A 20220-nucleotide genomic window follows, 5' to 3' on the forward strand; every position below is an offset into this window, starting at 1 on the left:
TCAAATGGGCCATATTGCCCTCACCCCTATCCCCAAAACCAAGATCTCTCAAATCTTTCAAATGACAGACTCATCTTTGGCATCCCTATATTTATTAAACTTCTAGAAGTGCATGTCTGCAAACAACTCTCAGCTTATATTGAAAAATTCTCCTACATCCATCCCTCACAACACAGCACAGAACTTCTTCTATTAACCTTAACCACCAAAATCAAACAAATCTTAAGTATGGGACACCAGACAGTTCTACTCCAAATTGATATATCAGCCACCTTTAACTCAGTCAACCACCACCTACGTTTAACCAAACTAAATAAAATAGGCATTGAAGACACTGTTCTAAGCTGGTTCAAGATTTCCTACCACACTTTCAAAATGTTTTTTGTTGGTGGCGATATATCGACGTGTTTATGATTTGGACTGGGTCAGAAACGGATTTGGTGTTGTTTGTCAATAACCACAATCATCATCATCCATCTATTCGTTTTGAAGCACATTGGGATACTCATACTGTAAATTTTGTGGACGTAAAGGTGCAGTGGGGGAATTTTTGTCAAGCCTACTGATATGCAATACTTTTTACATTTTACCAGTATGCACCCCATTCATTCTCGCACCAGTATCCTTTTTCCTCAACTGATACACTATCGCCGCGTTTGGTCATCAACAGCAGTGTATACATAGATCGACGGAGCTGGTTGATCGCTTTGCAGCTAGGGACTATCCAGACAGAATCCTCAAGAAGGCCACTAGAAGAGCACACTTTAATCATAGAGAGCAATTACTGCAATATAAATCCAGAAAGAAGGAGGACGAATTTTGTCCTCAAATACAATATGATTACTCCACAGATAGTGTGATTCTTCAAGAAAAATCTACATATTTTGTCTACTGTATCTGCTTTTAACATGTCTTTTTTGTTTCCTTATAAAAGTAATTCCAATTTATGTGATATATTATACCCTGCTGTTGTTGGTAGAGATTGGGAACAGAGGAGGGTGGCTTATGGTAGACATTCTAAATGTGGATATTGCTCTGTGATGTAATGATTGACATTACAGAATTCAGGGATCCTAACTCTGATCAAGTTTTACGGCTTAGATCTATTATGTCCTGCACCTCTGCAAATGTAATCTATGCCTTGATGTATCCTTGCAATTCAACATACATCAAGCAGACGTCTTGTCTACTGAAGACTCGCCTCATTGAGCACAGACATTATATATCCCAAAGGAAGATCAATGAACCTCTTGCAGAACACTGTCTTGCTTGAGATCATGTGTTTGCTGATCTTAAATGCTGTGTGCTTGAATAACTCCATATTGACCGACATAGGGGTGACATTAGGCGTAGACTGCACCAGCAAGAACAGCGGCTGATTTTTACTTTTCAAACTATTTTTCCTAGTGGCTTGAATACAGCCCTTGAATGGCGCAAGTTTTGGTAATTTGGCCCCCATCCAGCAGAACTCTGTTGCCACTGGAAACAGGGTACTCCCACTGGGATTTGAATCTTTTCAGCTGGGGCTTTCTTCATATGGACACAGTCTGGAATTTGACATAACAACCTGAGAAAAGTGGCCATTTTTTTTGTTAACTGCTGTTTTTTTAAGACTTGTTTCCTCTTTGTCCCTTTGAACGTATCACTCTGCAATCTGCTTTAAGTGAAGACTTGAATACTGCCCTACCAAGTGAAGTTTTTTCTGACCAATGACTGATGTATACCTGCTGTATAAGCCAATACCTTATTAAGTCTGTCATTCACAGCATGGTATTAGCTCCTTTGGAGCATTAATGAAGTCTTTTTATCCACTTGTGAGTTTGTAGTGATTCTGCATCCTCTCTTTAGCAGTAGAAGAACAGTACTCTTCTGTATATTGAACATAGAAATATGATAGCAGATAAAGGCCAATTGGCTCATCTAGTCTGCCCATCTGCAGTAACCATTATCTCTTTCTCTCTCCAAGATATCCCATGTGCCTAACCCAGGCCCCTTTTGAATTCAGACACAGTCTCTATCTCCACCAATTCTGGGACACTATTCCACTCATCTACCACCCTTTCTGTAAAAAAGTATTTCCTTAGATTACTCCAAAGCCCATCACCTCTTAACTTCATCCTATGCCCTTTCATTGCAAAGTTTCCTTTCAAATGAAAGAGACTTGACTCATGCAAATTTACATTACATAGATATTTAAACGTCTTTATCATATCTCCCCTCTCCCATCTTTCCTCCAAAGTATACAGTTTGAGATCTTTAAGTCTGTCCCCCCATACACCTTATGATGAAAGCCACACATTAGTAGCCTTCCTCTGGATCGACTCCATCCTTTTTATATCTTTTTGAAGGAGCAGCCTCCAGAATTGTACACAATATTCTAAATGAGGTCTCACTAAAGTCTTATACAGGGGCATCAATACTTCCTTTTCCCTACTGGCCATACCTCTCCCTATGCAACCCTACCCACAGAAGCTATGAAAAATGGGTTTTAAAATGTTTTCCAAGCCACCCCCGAAGTTGAACAATGGAGTTACTCACAGACACCGGTGCCTTCTGCCTGTCAGCATTTTTCAGCAGCTGAATGGAGAAACAAGGACTTTTATTGCCTCAGAGCAGCTCCAAATGCCCAGGAATGGAGATCTTCAAACTGCCAGCCAGCCAGAGACCGACTCCAAACTCTGTCCTCACAGATCTTCTGCCACGCGGCCGAAGAAAGGCAGCCTGCGCCTTGAAACCCGAGTGAGTTTCTATCCAGACACACTCAGCCTGCACTAGAAACCTGTGACTGTGGGGTCACTTGCCAGCAAACTCCACAGGAGAGAACCCGGGTACTTCCAGAAGGTGGCACACAACACACTGGCTTCACAGATCCATCCAAGTGTCTCTGTGAAGCTGCAGTCCGGCTCTGCAGGACTGCATCCTTTTCTCCGACAGAGGACCACTGAGGAGGGATCTCTAGGCACCAACAAATTAGGTTTAAGCAAACTTTAATTGAAAAAAATAAGAAACAGAACCAGAGCAACAGCAAGAGACTTCTACCCAGACTGCCTGCAGAAATTGAAACTGATTTTAGCACTAGGGAATGTGCACCATGTGTCCTACAATACCCGGACTGCAATTTGGGATTGAACACCTAGCGCATGGAATCCGGAAGGGACATAATAGAATATGCCTTTAGCTGTCTTTTAAAATTTTTCAAAGATCATTCTTTTTGTAATGCCAAAGGCAGACTATTCCATAATGTTGGTGCCAGATAAAAGAAAACACAGTCCCTCATAGACGCAAGGTGTGTTCTAGAAATATATAACATAGATCACTGAATGATAACAGAATGATTAAGAAGTTTACCAAGGACAAGTAACATTGCTATTTAAATTGGAGCCTCCATACCTTTCCGCTTTGGTAATCTATAAGCAATTACCAGTACAGTCAAACCTCGGTTTGCGAGTAACGCTGTTTGCAAGTGTTTTGCAAGACGAGCAAAACACTCAAGCACACTGTGCCTCGCAAACTGAGTGTTGACTCGATTTGTGAGCCCCCCCCCAGCATCACCTGCGAACGCCCCCTCCCCCTCCCCCCCGAGAACCGGCATCGCCCACCTGCCCAAACCCAAACTCTTACTCCGATCTGGCACAAGCACACAGCACCAACCCACAGGACGTGCCAGTGCCTGCAGATCCTGCCTCTTGCCACTGGGCTAGGCCTTGAGCATCTGTGCATGCTCAAGGCCTTCTGGCAAGAGAGCAGGACCCAGCCTTGAGCATGCACAGATGCTCAAGGCCCAGCCCAGCGGCAAGAAGCAGGATCTGCAGGCACCGGCAGGTCCTGTGGGTTGGTGTTACGTGCCGGTGCCAGATCGGGGTAAGAGTTTGGGTGCAGGCGGGCGATACCAGTTCTTGGGGAGGAGGGGGGGCGCGTTCGCGGACGGATGCTGGTTCTCTGGGGGTTGGAGGTTGGAAGCGTGCCAGTGGCCTTGAGGTCTTTTGGGGGATGGGGTGGGGTGGGATGGAAGCGAGCAGCACCGGTGGCCCTGGGGGGGGGGGGGGAACGAATTAAGCGAGTTTCCCTTACTTCCTATGGGGAAACTCGCTTTGATATACGAGCATTTTGGTTTACGAGCATGCTTCTGGAACGAATTATGCTCACAAACCAAGGTTCCACTGTATTTTAAAATTTATTCTGTTATTTCATGGATAACCAATGAAATCTTTAAAATAGTGGAGTAATGTTCTCTAAAATGAACTCTACTTAATAAATGAATAGCTACATTTTGAAGGGATTGCAGTTTTTAAATTTTGTTTGTATGTGACTATAAAGTTATGGACATATATTTTTAATAAACAATTTTGTTGTACCTTATGCAAGAGGAAGCTCATCCAATAGATTATGTGAATACTGCCATCTACTGGTAATATGTAAAACTACCAGAAGGAAAAATAACCACTAATAAAGTGCACATCTCCTTACAATTATCTCATTTTTGAATTACATGTCACCTCCATCATAAAATCTTAATTTTACTTTTCAGATTCAAATTAAAGATACAAATAAAGATTGCTTGATCAAGGGCAGGGCATTAAGATAGTAATATAAAGAGACCACACAAATACAAAGTATTACACTCAGGAGGAACTTGTAGGTACAAGTATGAAACTCTTTTCTGCCAGCCACCAATCAGATGCTCCTTAACTCATCTCTAAAATGATCAGGATACCCTTTAAGGTGTCACTAATGTATGTGGCATTGGAATTCTATTTAGAAAGTTTTATACAATATGGCATGTTAAAAGTTTATCTTGTATGAACAGAATGTCTTTGTGCAGAAGGGCTATGGATTTGGTATACCACCTTTCTGTGTTACAACCAAAGTGGTTTTATTTATTATATGCAGGCACTTAGAAGGCAATGCTATAACTAGGAACTACAAAATTTGACACCTAGATGGTGCACAATTAGTGCTAATTCTATAATAGCATTTGGGCACCCAGATTCCTTTTTATGATACTGGTTGTCAACTTCAAATTCTTGGTTGTAACTGGAAAAATCCTATCAACAGGAAAATTGGGCAAAGCAGGGTGATGTCAAAAGGACAAAGACTGGCCTCTCTACAAAGGCAGAACAACAGCCACTCTAAACAAAAGGCAGATTCTTCCCCTGCACAGATCAGGAAGTAGCAACACTATACTAAACAAGAGGATGAAGGAAGCTGTGCCACATACATCAGGAGTTAGAAGCAGCAACATGTTTGAGCAGAAGATATGTAAATATATTCATCATTCCCTCTTTCCGAATAGATCCACAGTGCCTCTTCCTTGCCCTGCAATTGTGTGGCTTTAATATGATCTTTAACATATAACGCTATTCTCCCTCCTTATCCTACCCTGTCTTATGTTGGATTCAGGTCACTTTGGAAACAGGATACTGGACTTGATGGACCATCAGTATGTCCCGGTATGAAGAAAAAAAAAAATATATTGATATTTGTATACAATTTCCCTTTTTTTTTTTTTTTAACTCTATTCATTTTCAATCTTACATCAAGTGTACATACATCATGACAATAAAATTAAACATATCACTTGACAATCTTTCTATTTTATCTTATAAAACATAAAATTACCACCCTCCCCTCCCATCATTCCCTCTATTATTTTCCCAATATGAATACTAATATATAAACCTCCCCCATCCTAACATTAGACGGTGTATATTTCATTAGAAAATGGTATCTACTCATTACAATAAGAAGTTAATGGCTCCCAAATTTTAATAAAATTATTATAATTCCCTTGTTGTATAGCTATTGTTCTTTCCATTTTATAGATGTGACATAATGAGTTCCACCAGAAATTATAATTGGGTCTACTGTAATTTTTCCAATTACTTGTGATATGCTGAATAGCGACTCCTTTCATTATCAATAAAAGTTTATTGCTATTTGGCTCTTTTTCCTCATTGACATACCAAATATTACTGTATCATAAGATAATGCCACATGCTTTTCCAATAAACAATTTACTTGATCCCAAATTGAGTTCCAAAAGGCTAAGATAAAGGGACAATAAAACAAAAGATGATCTAAAGTCCCTACTTCAAGATTACAATGCCAACATCTATTAGACTTTGAACTATTTAACTTTTGTAGTCTAACTGGGGTCCAACACGCTCATAGATGCAGACATTGTACATCTCATCCTCCAAGACCAAATTTGTGGCCATTTAGATGCTGAAATTTGATGCTTAATCTCAATGCTCCAAATATCCCTAAGGCCATTTTTGGGCTTCTTTTTAACAGATTCACTTATAATTTTATACCACTGTATGGCCTGGTGTCCCAGAAAGTCCGCCTGAAAGCATAAAAATTCCAGACTATATTGCGTATTAAGATTTTTTCCATTCAGGGAACCCTACCTGAATGGCCTGCTTCATTTGCAGCCATCTAAAACTTTGTGATTTATTAAAACCATATTTATGTTGCAACTGTGAAAAATCAAGCAGTTTACCATTTAAAATAACATCATTTAAAGTCCGAATTCCTGCAATTATCTAATGCTTCCAGACGATCTTAAATCCGCCAATTTGAATCTTGGGGTTTAGTCATATGGTTTGATTTGTTGATTACCTAATAGGAATAGTTGTTAAATTGCTGACAAATCGTAAGGTTTTCCATGTGTCCATTAAAATTCTATTATCTTTATACAATCTAGGCATCTCGATACTAAGAACATGACAAAGATGTAGAGGAAACATGAGCCGCCATTCCAAATATAACCAATCTGGGGTGTTTTCAATGAGCTCAGGGAGGACCCAATACATACCCTGGTGTAAAATATAGGCTTGATGGTACCTATAAAAGTTTGGAATATTTACCCCACCCTCCTTAATTGGTTTTTGTAAGGATACTAGAGCAATTCTAGGAGTTTTACCTAGCCAAATAAATTTTGTCAGAATAGAATTAAATTTTTTATAAAAAGACCCCTGAAAAAAAACTGGAATCATACCCATTTGATAACAAACTACAGGCAATATCATCATTTTAACAGTTTGAACTCTCCCCCACCAAGACAAATGCAAAGGATTCCATTGCTAACACATCTGTTACCTTTTTTAATAAAAAAATTTCATTTTCTTTCACAGTGTCATATAGTGTGTTTTTAATCCAAATACCTAAATATTTTAATCCATCTTCCTTCCATACAAATGAGAATGTATCAAACAAACTCTTTGTACAATGTACATTAAGTGGAAGAATTTCAGATTTACTCCAATTTATTTTATATCCTGAAAATTTTCCAAATTTCTCTATCAATTCTAACAAACATGGAATGGTTGTTCTTGGATTTCTCAAATGAAGTAGTATATCATCTGCATATGCAGAGACCTTAAATTCCCATTCTTTACGAGGAATACCCTGTATCCCCTTTGCTTGTTGAATAGCTAATAGTAACGGTTCTAACACAATATCAAAGAGCAAAGGAGACAATGGACATCCTTGCCTAACTCCCCTATGCAGATTAAAAGTTCTGATAAATTATTATTAATATATAATCTTGCCATAGGGGAGCTATACAAAGTTTGAATCATTTGTATAAATCCCGAACCTATACAAAACCAATCCAATGCCTGATACATGAATGTTCATTCCACTCTATCAAAAGCTTTCTCTGCATCTAAAGATACAGAAAAAGCCGGATCATTCATGTCTTTTGTTAAATATAACGTGTGAAAAACCAATCTGGTATTACTAGAAGAATGTCTGTTCGCAACAAATCCAGTTTGATGCATATCAATGATAAAAGGGAGAGCCTTAGCCAACCGCATTGCCAATGCTTTAGCTAATAATTTTCCATCCACATTAATTAATGAAATAGGCCTGTAATTTGAAACCAAAGTGGGATCTTTATTTGGCTTTGGCAAAACAATAGTCAAGGATTCTGACATAGTACCGGTAATGCAACCTTTACTTAGTTGAGACTGATATAAATTTAATAATTGGGGTAATAGAGAAGTTTGAAATGATTTATAAAATTCTACTGTAAAACCATCCCCACCTGGAGCGGATCCAACTCTAAGAGACTTCAATGCTGTTTATAATTCTTTTAATGATATAGGCTCTTCTAAACTTTTTTTAATGTATTCAGGAATTTTCGGACCATCAATAAGTTTTAAAAATTCCAAACCATCTTGTTTTTTATCAGCATAAGACTCGGAAGAATACAAATCTTTATAAAAGTTTAAAAATTGACTTAAAATATTTCCGATCTTCAAATTCGCCTGCCTCTGCTTTAAAACCTTGATTGGATCATCCCCGATATACCTGTCACGTCACTTTGTGTTCCCAGGCTCTAACCGAACAAGCAATGCCCACCTGTTTGCCTTCCCCTCGCCAAAGGGATGTATTTACAAAAGATTCCTGGACAAAACCCTCTCTTTTCAAGCTGGCAAATGGAATGATTTTCTTACCACCCTCATCTCTCTTGCCCCATCCTACCTATCCTTCAGAAAATCTCTCAAAGCTTACCTCTTTGATAAATTTCTCTAACCCCATCCTTCCTTCCTTTCCTCTCCTTCCTCACCTATATACCTCTTCTTCCCTGGATCTTACTATCCCTCATTCTGCATTCCCTTGTAACTGTATATATTTCTTTCTCTCCTCTCTTCATCCTTCCAAATTATTTTAGATCAATGTAGTCTTGTTAGAATGTTTATTTCTTATTTTTCCTCTATCTCTATTTTTACTTCTTTGTTATTCTCCAGGTACTTTAGTTAGATTGTGAGCCTTCGGGACAGTAAGGGAATTTCTAAGTACCTATCTTACTTTTTAATTATAATTGTTACTGTTACTGATTACTTTACCCTGGTTAATCTGACTCTGCATCTTCACTGTAAATGTACAGTCTCTTCTCCTGTAAACCGCTCTGAACTGTTTTATGGTATTGCGGTATACAAAAATAAAGTTATTATTATTATTATTATTATTATGTATATTTCCTTTTTCATCCTTTATTGCTATAATTTTTGTTCTTCTTTTCTTTAAGATAATTTGCCAGTAATCTTCCCGCCTTATTTGAATTTCCATAATAAAAGGTTTGCTGGGAAAATAAATCTTTCCTTATTAATTTTGAAGATAACTCATTATATTTACCCTTTGCTTTTAAAAGAGCCTCAAAGTGTCTTGTTCCCATTTACCAACTAATTTAGATTCCAAATGTTTAATTTATTTTTCCAAATTAGAAAATTGTTTTCCAAGTTGTTTTTTAACATTGCAGAATATGAAATAATATTACCTCTTATAGTAGCTTTAAATGCGTCCCATAATATTTCTCTGCTAATATCTTCTGAAGTATTTATTTGAAAAAATTCAATTATCTTCAATTTAAACTCTTCAAGAAAAATTGAATCCGCAACCAATGTATTATCAAATCTCCATATTGATCTACTTTTATCCTTTTCATCAAATTTAAAATCAATCCACACCCTTCCATGATCAGATAAAATAATTGGATCAATGGAAGCTTGTGTCACTTGTTGTAGTGAGTTTGATACAAAAATATAATCTATTCTTGAAAAAGATTTATGAACTTGTGAACAAAAAGAAAATTCCTGATCATTAAAATGAAGTATTCGCCATATATTTTTCAAATTACAAGATTGTACCAAATTATCTAACCCTAATGATTTTATATTTTTACTTGGTTTTTATCCATAAAAGGATCCATTAAAGCATTAAAATCTCCAGCTACAACTAAATTAGAAGCAGCTAGTGGGAGTAATAACTGTTGTATATTATTTAAAAATTCAATTTGAATCGAATTAGGGGCATAAACATTAAATAAAGCCAAGGTATTATTTCCCATGCTCATTTCTACATTAATCCACCTTTCTAAGGGATCAAAATCTATCATTTGAAAAGAAGCTGAACATTTTTTACTTATTAAGATGGCCACCCCTGCTTTTTTCCCAACTGCAGGGGCATAAAAACAATGCTTCACCCAATCCCCTTCAAGTTTCTTTGATTCTGTAGCCGAAAGATGCGTCTCTTGTATATAATATATGTCAGCCCTTTGTTTTTTCGAGAATGCAAGCATTTTATTCCTCTTTACTGGGTGATTAAGGCCATTAACGTTAAGTAAAAAGATTTTAACCTCCATTTTTTATATTAATTGTAATATAACTCTTCCAATTATCATAGAATAAAGTCAATATTAAATATGAATATACACCATTTTCCATATTATTTCATTTTTTATGATACACCTCATCAATTCATCATTATATCCTTTACTACCTCCCTTCCCACCCTTACCCTCCCCAAATAATGACAATGAAGACTTGGAACCGCACATATAAGATCAGATAAATCAAGATAAATCCCCAACAGACCACAAATATAAATCAATTTTGTATTAAATCATTCAAAGTTATATTAATCTTATTTGTAATATAATCTAAAGCCACAATCAATAAACCCTTAACAATTATTACCATTTTACTTTCAATCAATGGTGAAGATTATATCTATTTAAATAAAATAAGATCAGCCCCTAGGAAATATCTCAAACATAACTATTCAATTATCAACAAAATTAATATTGAAATATATTTTAACAGTTTTAAAAAGTAAAATTTATTATTTTATATAATATTATTTCCATAAATAATATTCATTGTTTATTTAACCTGGTAAATTCATTTATATTATTTTATCATAAATAAATATATTAATTCAATATTTGATCCACTTCATTCAAGAGAACAAAATAAAATTATTATGAGCTGAATACCCCTAAAAATAAAATGCAATATAAATTTAATTACTTAAGAAAAATATATCCTACATCATTAAAAATTTCATTCAAGATCTTTTCCATGTAAACAATGAACCTGAGGTTACTGGAAGCAAGCAAATAAATATGCAATAACCTATCCTTTGTCAATTCAAATAACTCTACAACTAGTTGCCATTCCTCTTTAAACTCAAAATATTCAGTCAAGGGATCACCGTTCAGAATTTCTCAGTTTTGCAGAGGATCTTCCAAAGCCAACCGTCTTCTTATGAGATTTTCCAGTTACATAACTCAGTGTTGCAAAGCAATCTTACATGTCTTTATAGCTCCCATAAAATTACATCTTCAAATTGATAGGAACTTCTCCCTCTTTGCTTTCAAATACTCTCATATAGTTGTTTATTCATTCATGCGACAGACAACATTGATCACATTCCACTTTGGAGATAGCTTGATATGTTTGGCATAATTGGCATAGCGTAGTGTATTATATGTAACATCATAGCTGCATGTGAAAGTCAGGAGAACTTCGTACAGCAGCTGGTAGTTTCAATGGCAACCAATCGCACATCCTCCTCCACTCTCTCTTCACTATCTCGCAACTTTTACCACCATCGATGGATCTGGTCTGTGCAGTCAGGGCTAGCCCCAATCATGTCAATCACAGTCGCAGGACAGATATTAGCTACACTCACAGAGTAAGAACTCCTTAGCCATTCCAGTCACAACTGCTGTTAGCTATATTCACAGGGACAAAGTCCATAGGTCCTGTAAGCTGGTCATAGCCATGGAACCAGCACTAGCTATGTTTTCACAGAGTCCAAACCTCTAGCTGCTGATGAAGAGAGTAGATGAACTACTTCCAAGTAGCTTCCGCTTAACCTTAAGTTGAGTGTTACTTCATTGCTGCAGACTCTGTTTGGAAAGCGATATTGTAGGATCTGAACCCTTAGTTCCTCTACAATCTCAGTAGATTTTTATCTGAACCATTTTCCTTTGCAGAAATCTAGTAGAAAACATAGCAGCAGGAAAACAGCACCACGAGACTTTATTCCATACAAGTTAAAATCAACCTGTTATTCTTCCTTGAACTTCGCAACTGCCTTCACTTAATGTAGAATTGTTTACATTTTCTTTCTTCTTTCAACTCTTCTTAAATATCATTTGTAATCCTCTGACCGAAACTCCTAGGATCACATAAAGATTGACATATTGCATTCTAGATTTTACAATACATTCCACTACCTTCAGGTTTCCATTCCATAGCCAACATTCTTTAACCGTTATTAATCAAATGTATAAATATAAATAAACTGCCATCATATTTTATAGTAATCGAAGATCAAAGAGAGACAAAAATAAAATAAACTATATCATTGAGCATGTCATTACACATTCATTGGCTGTTCCCGTTGACACAAATATATTTTTAGTTTTTCAGGATCGTCAAAGCTAAATGATTTATTATCCACCGTTACCTTCATAATAGCTGGATAAATTAAACCATATTTAGCTCCAATTTCTCTTAAATTCGGTCTTAAATCCAGAAATTGTTTCCTCCTTTCTGCTGTAGATTTTGCAAATTCTGGCACTATGTGGATTCTTGCATCTTAACATTGCAGATTTTGATTTTCTTTTGCCAGACGTATAATCTCTAGTGCATGTTGATATCGTAAAAGTTTAAAGATTAGCGGGCGGGGACCAACAAATTTATCCGGTCTTCTCATTGGCACTCAATTTCTACGGGAAACTTTGTTTTTATGGGCAGGACTTTCGGGAGAAAATTCTCCAAAAAGGAAATCAGATTCCCCTTCTCTACCCCTTCCAGTAAGCCTAATATTCTTAAATTACTCCTTCTAATTTTGTTCAAGCAATCCTCCAGCTCCTTAGGTAAGCATTGCGATTTTCTCTCTATCTATTTTGAACTGCTTCTTTTCAATTTCAAAACTCTCCACGTTCTTTTCCAGTTGGTTTACTTTAATTTCCAATACCTCAGTTCTCTTGTTTAGCACAGATACTTCCTCTTGTAAATCGTTTAGCTTTTTTGAGTTCATCGGCACAATTTCTTTAATCTCTTTGATTTCCTTAAGTATTTTCTCATCGCACTTACATTCCTTTGATGGCGTTACCGGTTCGGGTTTCGACCTTTTAACACTACCCGCATTAGACATCGCAGATTCAGCTTTACTTTGCTTTTCTGAGGCCATATTACCTTTTATCCTCTGTTTAAATGGCACTTTTAATTTTTTTTCCTATATTATTTTATTTTAAAATGTCTGTAACAGCAGGAGCTCTTTCTTTATCCGATCATTCGCGTGCACCACCAAGACACGCCCCCTACAATTTTACTTTTGACTATAGATTGATATAACATTCAGGATCTTACATCTGTTTACAATTAATGAAAAACACTCCTACTTTCATGCTATGACAGCTCCAACCTGTCGAAAAAGTTTGCATTCTAAAAGGTCAAAGTTCCTTGCTGTGCATTACATAGAATGCTCATTTTAATACTAATGAACTCCTTGTAATGCATTTGCATAAGATTCTTGGTGGCTGCTACCATGGTCGATAAAAGCTTCCGAGAGCCTCTTTATGCATTGGAGGCTGAACTAACACACAAGATAAACTGGCTATAACCAGCATTACTCAAAAAGTATGCATTTGACCATCTGCCCTTTTGGGAGTAACAAACCATAGCAGAGAAACTTAATGAATTCTTTGTTTCTGTCTTTCCTAAAGAAATGATATTCAGAGACAGCGATTTGGAGGAACTATTTGCTATCTGAAGAAGTCTCCTCATGACATCACAAATGACCTACAACACTTTCAGAGGTCTTTTCAAAATATATTAAAACCATTAAGATCCCATACAAAATATTAGCTTTGATTTGTTTTGCAAAAATAAAACTTACACTTACCTCAAATTTTACAGAGTATGTGTAAATCAAATCCACTTTATTGGAAAAAGTTCCAGGGATTTCCATAGGGGGACCACCACAATTTAAATGATCTTTATCAGTATGTTTATAGCTAAAGACAGACAAAAAATATTACTCCCATTAGATATAAATACTGTATATACACATACACACTCACATTTTCAATGAAATGTGTATAATTGTTGATTAAATTGTCTAATTAATCCCTGAAATATTTGGAATTTTGTTTTCCCAAAAACTTGGATAAACTGTATAATTATGTTTTGGGTTTACTGAAAGATACCAGAATACTGTGTGAGCACTGGCAACATTTACCACTTTCTTTGTGGGGGTAAGATGAACTTGTTGAAAATGATTTTGTTACCAAAGTGGATGCATAGCACTTACCCTTGACTTTCCACCTTGTGGGCCTACAGCAATGAAATAAAGTCATTAGGAAATTGTTATGGGGCTCTAAAACTCCTAGAGCACCTTTGAAACAATTGCAATTATCTAGAGAGGAGGGCAGTATAGATTACCGAACCTTAAAGTTTACAACATGGCTCGTTATTTGAGATTTGTACAAAACTGGATTTTTGCAACTTCAACTTGTGATGCTGAATTTAAGTTAATTTGTTTGCATTTGCATGCAAAGGCTAGCAAATTACATCCATCTTTAAAAAGTAATCTCTTGGTCAAATCAGCCAGATGGACTTGGGAATAATTTTCACCTTCATGCACATTGCTCCCCTACTTACCTATTACTGGTGATGCTGACTTTCCACCTAGTTGCCTGGATAATAGAGTTATTTACTGTAACAGGTGTAATCCAGAGACAGCAGGCAAATATTCTCACATATGGGTGACATCATCCACAGATTCCCGGTTCGGACAGCTGCAAAAGTGCATTGGCACTTTAATAACTTTAGAAAGTTAGCAACTGACCGCACTGCGCATGCGCAAGTACTTTCCCGCCCAATGTAGGCACGCAGCTCCTCAGTTCAGTAAGCCAGCTAAGAAGCCAACCAGGGGAGGTGGGTGGGTTGTGAGATTATCTGCCTGCTGTGCCTGGATAACACCTGTAACTGTGCTTTATTCCAGGACAAGCAGGCAGCATATTCTCACATATGGATGACCTCCAAGCTAACCAGAATGGGATGGGGGGAAGGTGGGCCTTTAAGAAAACAAATTTTGCAACATTGCTTGGCCGAAGTGCCCATAAGAACATAAGAACATAAGCAATGCCTCTCCTGGGTCAGACCTGAGGTCCATCATGCCCAGAAGTCCGCTCACGCGGCGGCACAACAGGTCCAGGACCTGTGCAGTAATCCTCTATTTATACCCTTCTATCCCCTTTTCCAGCAGGAAATTGTCCAATCCTTTCTTAAACCCCAGTACTGTACTCTGCCCTATTACGCCCTCTGGAAGCGCATTCCAGTAGTCCACCACTCTTTGGGTAAAGAAGAACTTCCTAGCATTCGTTTTGAATCTGTCCCCTTTCAACTTTTCCGAGTGCCCTCTTGTTCTTTTATTTTTAGAAAGTTTGAAGAATCTGTCCCTCTCTACTCTCTCTATGCCCTTCATGATCTTATAAGTCTCTATCATATCCCCTCTAAGTCTCCTCTTCTCCAGGGAAAAGAGACCCAGTTTCTCCAATCTCTCAGCGTATGAAAGGTTTTCCATCCCTTTTATCAGACGTGTCGCTCTCCTCTGAACCCTCTCGAGTAACGCCATATCCTTCTTAAGGTACGGCGACCAATATTGGACGCAGTATTCCAGATGCGGACGCACCATCGCCCGATACAACGGCAGGATAACTTCTTTTGTCCTGGTTGTAATACCCTTCTTGATTATACCTAGCATTCTATTTGCTTTCTTAGCGGCTGCTGCGCACTGTGCCGTCGGCTTCATTGTCATGTCCACCATTACCCCCAAGTCCCTTTCTTGGGTACTCTCATTCAATAACATCCCTCCCATCGTATAGTTGTACCTTGGGTTTCTGCTTCCCACATGCAATACTTTACATTTCTCAACGTTGAACTTCATCTGCCATCTCGCCGCCCATTCCCCCAGTTTGTTCAAGTCCCTTTGCAATTCTTCGCATTCCTCTTTAGTTCCAGCTCCACTAAATATTTTTGTATCGTCCGCAAATTTTATTATCTCACATTTCGTCCCTGTTTCTAGATCATTTATGAATATATTAAATAGCAGCGGCCCGAGCACCGAGCCCTGCGGAACACCACTCGTGACCCTCATCCAGTCCGAGTAGTGGCCCTTCACTCCTACCCTCTGTTTCCTACCTGCCAACCAGTTTCTAATCCATATATGTACGTCTCCATCCACCCCATGATTCTTCAGTTTCCGGAGTAGACGTTCGTGAGGCACCTTGTCAAAGGCTTTTTGGAAATCAAGGTATATGATGTCTATGGGGTCTCCCCTGTCCATCCTTTTGTTAATTCCTTCGAAGAAGTGCAATAAGTTAGTTAGGCACGATCTCCCCCTGCAGAAACCATGTTGGCTTGTTTTCAGAAGTTCGTTTCTATCCAAATGTTCATCGATGTTTTCTTTTATCAGTGCTTCCGCCATTTTCCCCGGAACCGAGGTCAGACTCACCGGTCTGTAGTTTCCCGGGTCACCTCTTGATCCCTTTTTAAAGATGGGCGTGACGTTGGCTATCTTCCAATCCTCCGGGATCATGCCTGTTTTCAAGGATAGGTTGCAAATTTGCTGCAGTAGTTCAGCTATCTCCTCCTTTAATTCTTTCAAAACCCTTGGATGGATTCCATCCGGACCAGGGGATTTGTCAGTTTTAAGTTTTTCTATCTGCCTGTGTACATCATCAAGGCTCACTTCCATGGATGTTAATTTTTCTGCTTGATTTCCATTGAAGATTTGCTCAGGTTCCGGTATGTTGGTTGTGTCTTCGTTTGTAAATACAGACGAAAAGAACATGTTAAGTCTTTCCGCGACTTCTTTCTCCTCCTTCACCGCTCCCTTCCTGTCTCCTTCGTCCAGCGGTCCCACCTCCTCCCTAGCTGGCTGTTTCCCTTTAACATATCTGAAGAACGGTTTGAAATTTTGTGCCTCCCTGGCTAGCCTCTCTTCGTACTCTCTTTTGGCTTTTCGAACCACACTGTGACATTCTTTTTGATACTTCCTATGCTCTTTCCAGTTCTCCTCAGTTTTGTCCTTCTTCCATTTCTTGAATGAATTTTTCTTATTGGCTATCGCTTCCTTCACTATTTTAGTCATCCATACCGGGTATTTTGTTCGACTCTTTTTGCACCCCTTTCTGAATCTGGGGATGTACAGATTTTGGAAAAAGATTCCAGATAGTAACAAGAGGTGAAAGTATGAAAAGAGGACCAAGTAGCAGCTTTACAAATCTCATCAATAGGGGTAGAGCGGAGAAAAGCTACTGAAGCAGCCATAACTCAAACTTTATGGGCTGTGACTCAACTCCCCAGTTGTAGAACAGCCTGAGCATAGCAGAACGAGATGCACGCAGCCAACCAATTGGAAATTGTTCTCTTGGAAACAGGATGACCCAACTTGTTAGGATCAAAGGAGACAAAAAGTTGAGCAGATGTTCTATGCAACTTTGTCCTGTTTAGATAGTAGGCCAATGCCCGCTTACAATCCAAAGTGTGAAGAGCAGTTTCTCCTGAATGAGAATGAGGCTTAAGGGGAAAAAATTGATTAAAATGAAATTCAGTGACGACCTTAGGAAGGATCTTCGTATGAGTACGAAGCACAACCTTGTCATGGTGGAACACTGTAAATAGAGGGTCCACCACTAGCGCTTGAAGTTCACTTACTCTTCTGGAAGACACGAGAGAAATGAGAAAGACAACTTTCCAAGTAAGGTATTTGAGATGAGCTGTAGACATTGGTTCAAATGGAGGCTTCATTAACTTAGCAAGAACCACATTGATGTCCCAAACCATTGGAGGTGGTTTGACATTGAAAAGTTCTTTCATGAATCTGGAGATAAGAGGATAAGCAGTAAGAGGTTTAACATCCACTGGTTGATGAAAGGCAGTGATAGCACTGAGATAGACTCTAATAGATATGGATTTGAGGCCTGTCAGACAAATGAAGGAGATAATCCAAAACTGAGGAAACAGAAATGGATTTCGGATCCTGATGATAAAGGAGACACCAAGCAGAAAAATGAGTCCATTTTTGATGATAACATTGCTGAGTGTCCTGTTTTCTAGAAACTTCCAATATGAGTCTGACAGGCTGAGAAAGGTGAAGATCAGCTGAGCTCAGCCCGAGAGGTACCAAGCTGTCAGGTGTAAAGACTGAAGGTTGGGATGTAGAAGAGAACCGTGACTCTGCATGAGAAGAGATGGAAAAATTGGCAGAGTTATTGGCTCCTTGATACTGAGTTGAAGTAGAAGGGAGAACCAAGGCTGTCTGGGCAACCAAGGAGCTATAAAAGTATCATAGTGGCCGGCTCCTGCTTGGCTTTGACAAGTGTCTTGAGAATGAGAGGGATGGGTGGAAACGCATAGAGAAACTTGTGCATCCAATCCAAAAGAAAAGCGTCTGCCTCCAGACGATGAGGAGAGTACAGTTTGGAGCAGAACTGGGGCAACTTGTTGTTGTGGGGGACGCAAACAAATCCACTTTAGGAGTCCCCCAATGAGAAAAAAATGGGATTGAGAACTGCAGAGTTGAGCATCCATTCGTGAGGTTGAAGAATTCTCTGCCAAGAAATTCTATTCCTCCTAAATATAGATTGCTTTGAGAAAAATGTTGCGAGCAATTGCCCAAAGCCAGATCTTCTGAGCCTCCAGACAGAGAAGGAGAGAACCTGTCCATCCTGAGAGGTGGTGCTACATGAAAAAAAATCCTTTATAAATCTAGGAATGAGAAGATGAGCAGTAATAAATGTACCCGCCACAGGCTAAGAAAGGCAGGAATATGAGTAAGATGGACAAGTACAAGAAGTGAAGGAGAGAAGTCAAAATCAGAGAAAAAAACAGAGAGATGACTTCAGATTCTAATTAGGAATAAGATACCCAGCAGAAAAAAGGAGTCCTTTGATGCTGGTAACACCACGGGGAGGGCCTGTGTTTTGAAACTGTTAATATCAATGCAATAGGCAGAGAGAGGAGGAACAGCTGAACACAGCCCGAGAAACACTAAATCATCAGGTTGAAACCAAACCTTGACTATGTGTAAGAATAGATGGAAAGATTGGCAGAGGCATTGGTTTGACAAAGTTGTCTGGGCCACCTAGGAGCTATCTGAATTAAGGTGGCATATCTCCCGCTGGATTTGAAAAGAAGCGGAAGCCTGGGAGATATCTGAAACTTGTTCGTCCAATTCAGGAGAACAATGTCCCCTTCTAGAAGATGAGGCATATAAGCCTAGAGTGAAAACAGAGTAGCTGATCATTGAGGAAAGACAAAAGGAAATCTACTTGTGGAGTCTTTCATATAAAGGAGATGGAATGGAGAATTGCTGACTCAACAGACCATAGTAACATAGTAGATGACGGCAGATAAAGACCCGAATGGTCCATCCAGTCTGCCCAACCTGAGGTTGAAAAATTATTTCTGAGCGAGTGTGTCAGAAGAAAAATACACTCCCTTGAATGTAAACAGCCTTGAGAAAACTCTGTGAGGAAGTGCCCAATTCCAAATCTTTCAAGGCTTTCGTTAGTTAAGGAGAAAAAACTCTGCTCCACTTGGCTAGTTTATATAGCCTATTTCTACTTGATTGTCTTTACGGACTAGAAAGTATTTAGAGACTTTAAATGCAAAGATTATACCAAAGAGCTCAGGAAGGATAGAGTGAGTAACCCGTGAATAGTGCTGACTGATGGGAAAGTGTTTGAAAGAACCAGCACCATAGTGAGTGTCGAAGAGACGAGATGACTGGAACATGGTGTGAGAAAGTGTTTATCACCTACTAGCATTGTGAAGGCATGGCCCATGAAGGTATACGTAGATGAAGCCTTGCAAAGAAAGTCACGTGGACTTGGAGACTATGTACTTTATGCTGAGAGTAGTAAAGTTGGCCCCTAAAAAGGGCAAATGTAAATAAAGTGTTCAAGCCATGTTGAGTAAGGAACACCCTGAGGTAAAAGAGTTAGATAAAAACAGAAGAATCCTTGGTTTAATTCCAATCTACTTCTTCTCAAACATCAGCTCCGTTCTTTTGAGCATAAATGGTACTCCAATCTCACTTTCTTCAATTTTCAAAAATACAAAGAACACTCACAACACTATAAAACTTCAAAGGACTCAGGCACTGCACACTGCAAATAAATATAAAAAGCTTATCCTTCCAGCTTCCTGATGTAGCTTAGCAAACACAGACTGTGTTGGAGCCGTAAACTGACCTTTACAGATAAATGGTCTACTGTTAAACAGATTTTGTAGAGCCATAACATTTGCCACTCCAGTAGAAGCAAGAATCCTTGCTCCATGCAATGTGTTATGATTAAAATTCAAGCACCTTTCCAGCAACGTTGTACCACTGCTGTGGCGCCGTGCT

At 38.5% G+C, this 20220-nt stretch overlaps 1 protein-coding gene across 1 annotated transcript in view; it reads right to left on the reverse strand.

Annotated features, from left to right (window-relative positions):
• The window catches only part of LOC117360557 (transmembrane 9 superfamily member 2-like), a 198770-nt gene that overhangs the window by 111177 nt on the left and 67373 nt on the right, over positions 1-20220 (reverse strand). The window contains exon 7 of the mRNA XM_033944480.1: positions 13708-13819. Coding sequence (XP_033800371.1) covers positions 13708-13819 — 112 coding nt within the window. The remainder of the gene's footprint in view (positions 1-13707; positions 13820-20220) is intronic.

This window comes from Geotrypetes seraphini, chromosome 5 (assembly GCF_902459505.1).
Source record: "Geotrypetes seraphini chromosome 5, aGeoSer1.1, whole genome shotgun sequence".
Taxonomy (NCBI): domain Eukaryota; kingdom Metazoa; phylum Chordata; class Amphibia; order Gymnophiona; family Dermophiidae; genus Geotrypetes; species Geotrypetes seraphini.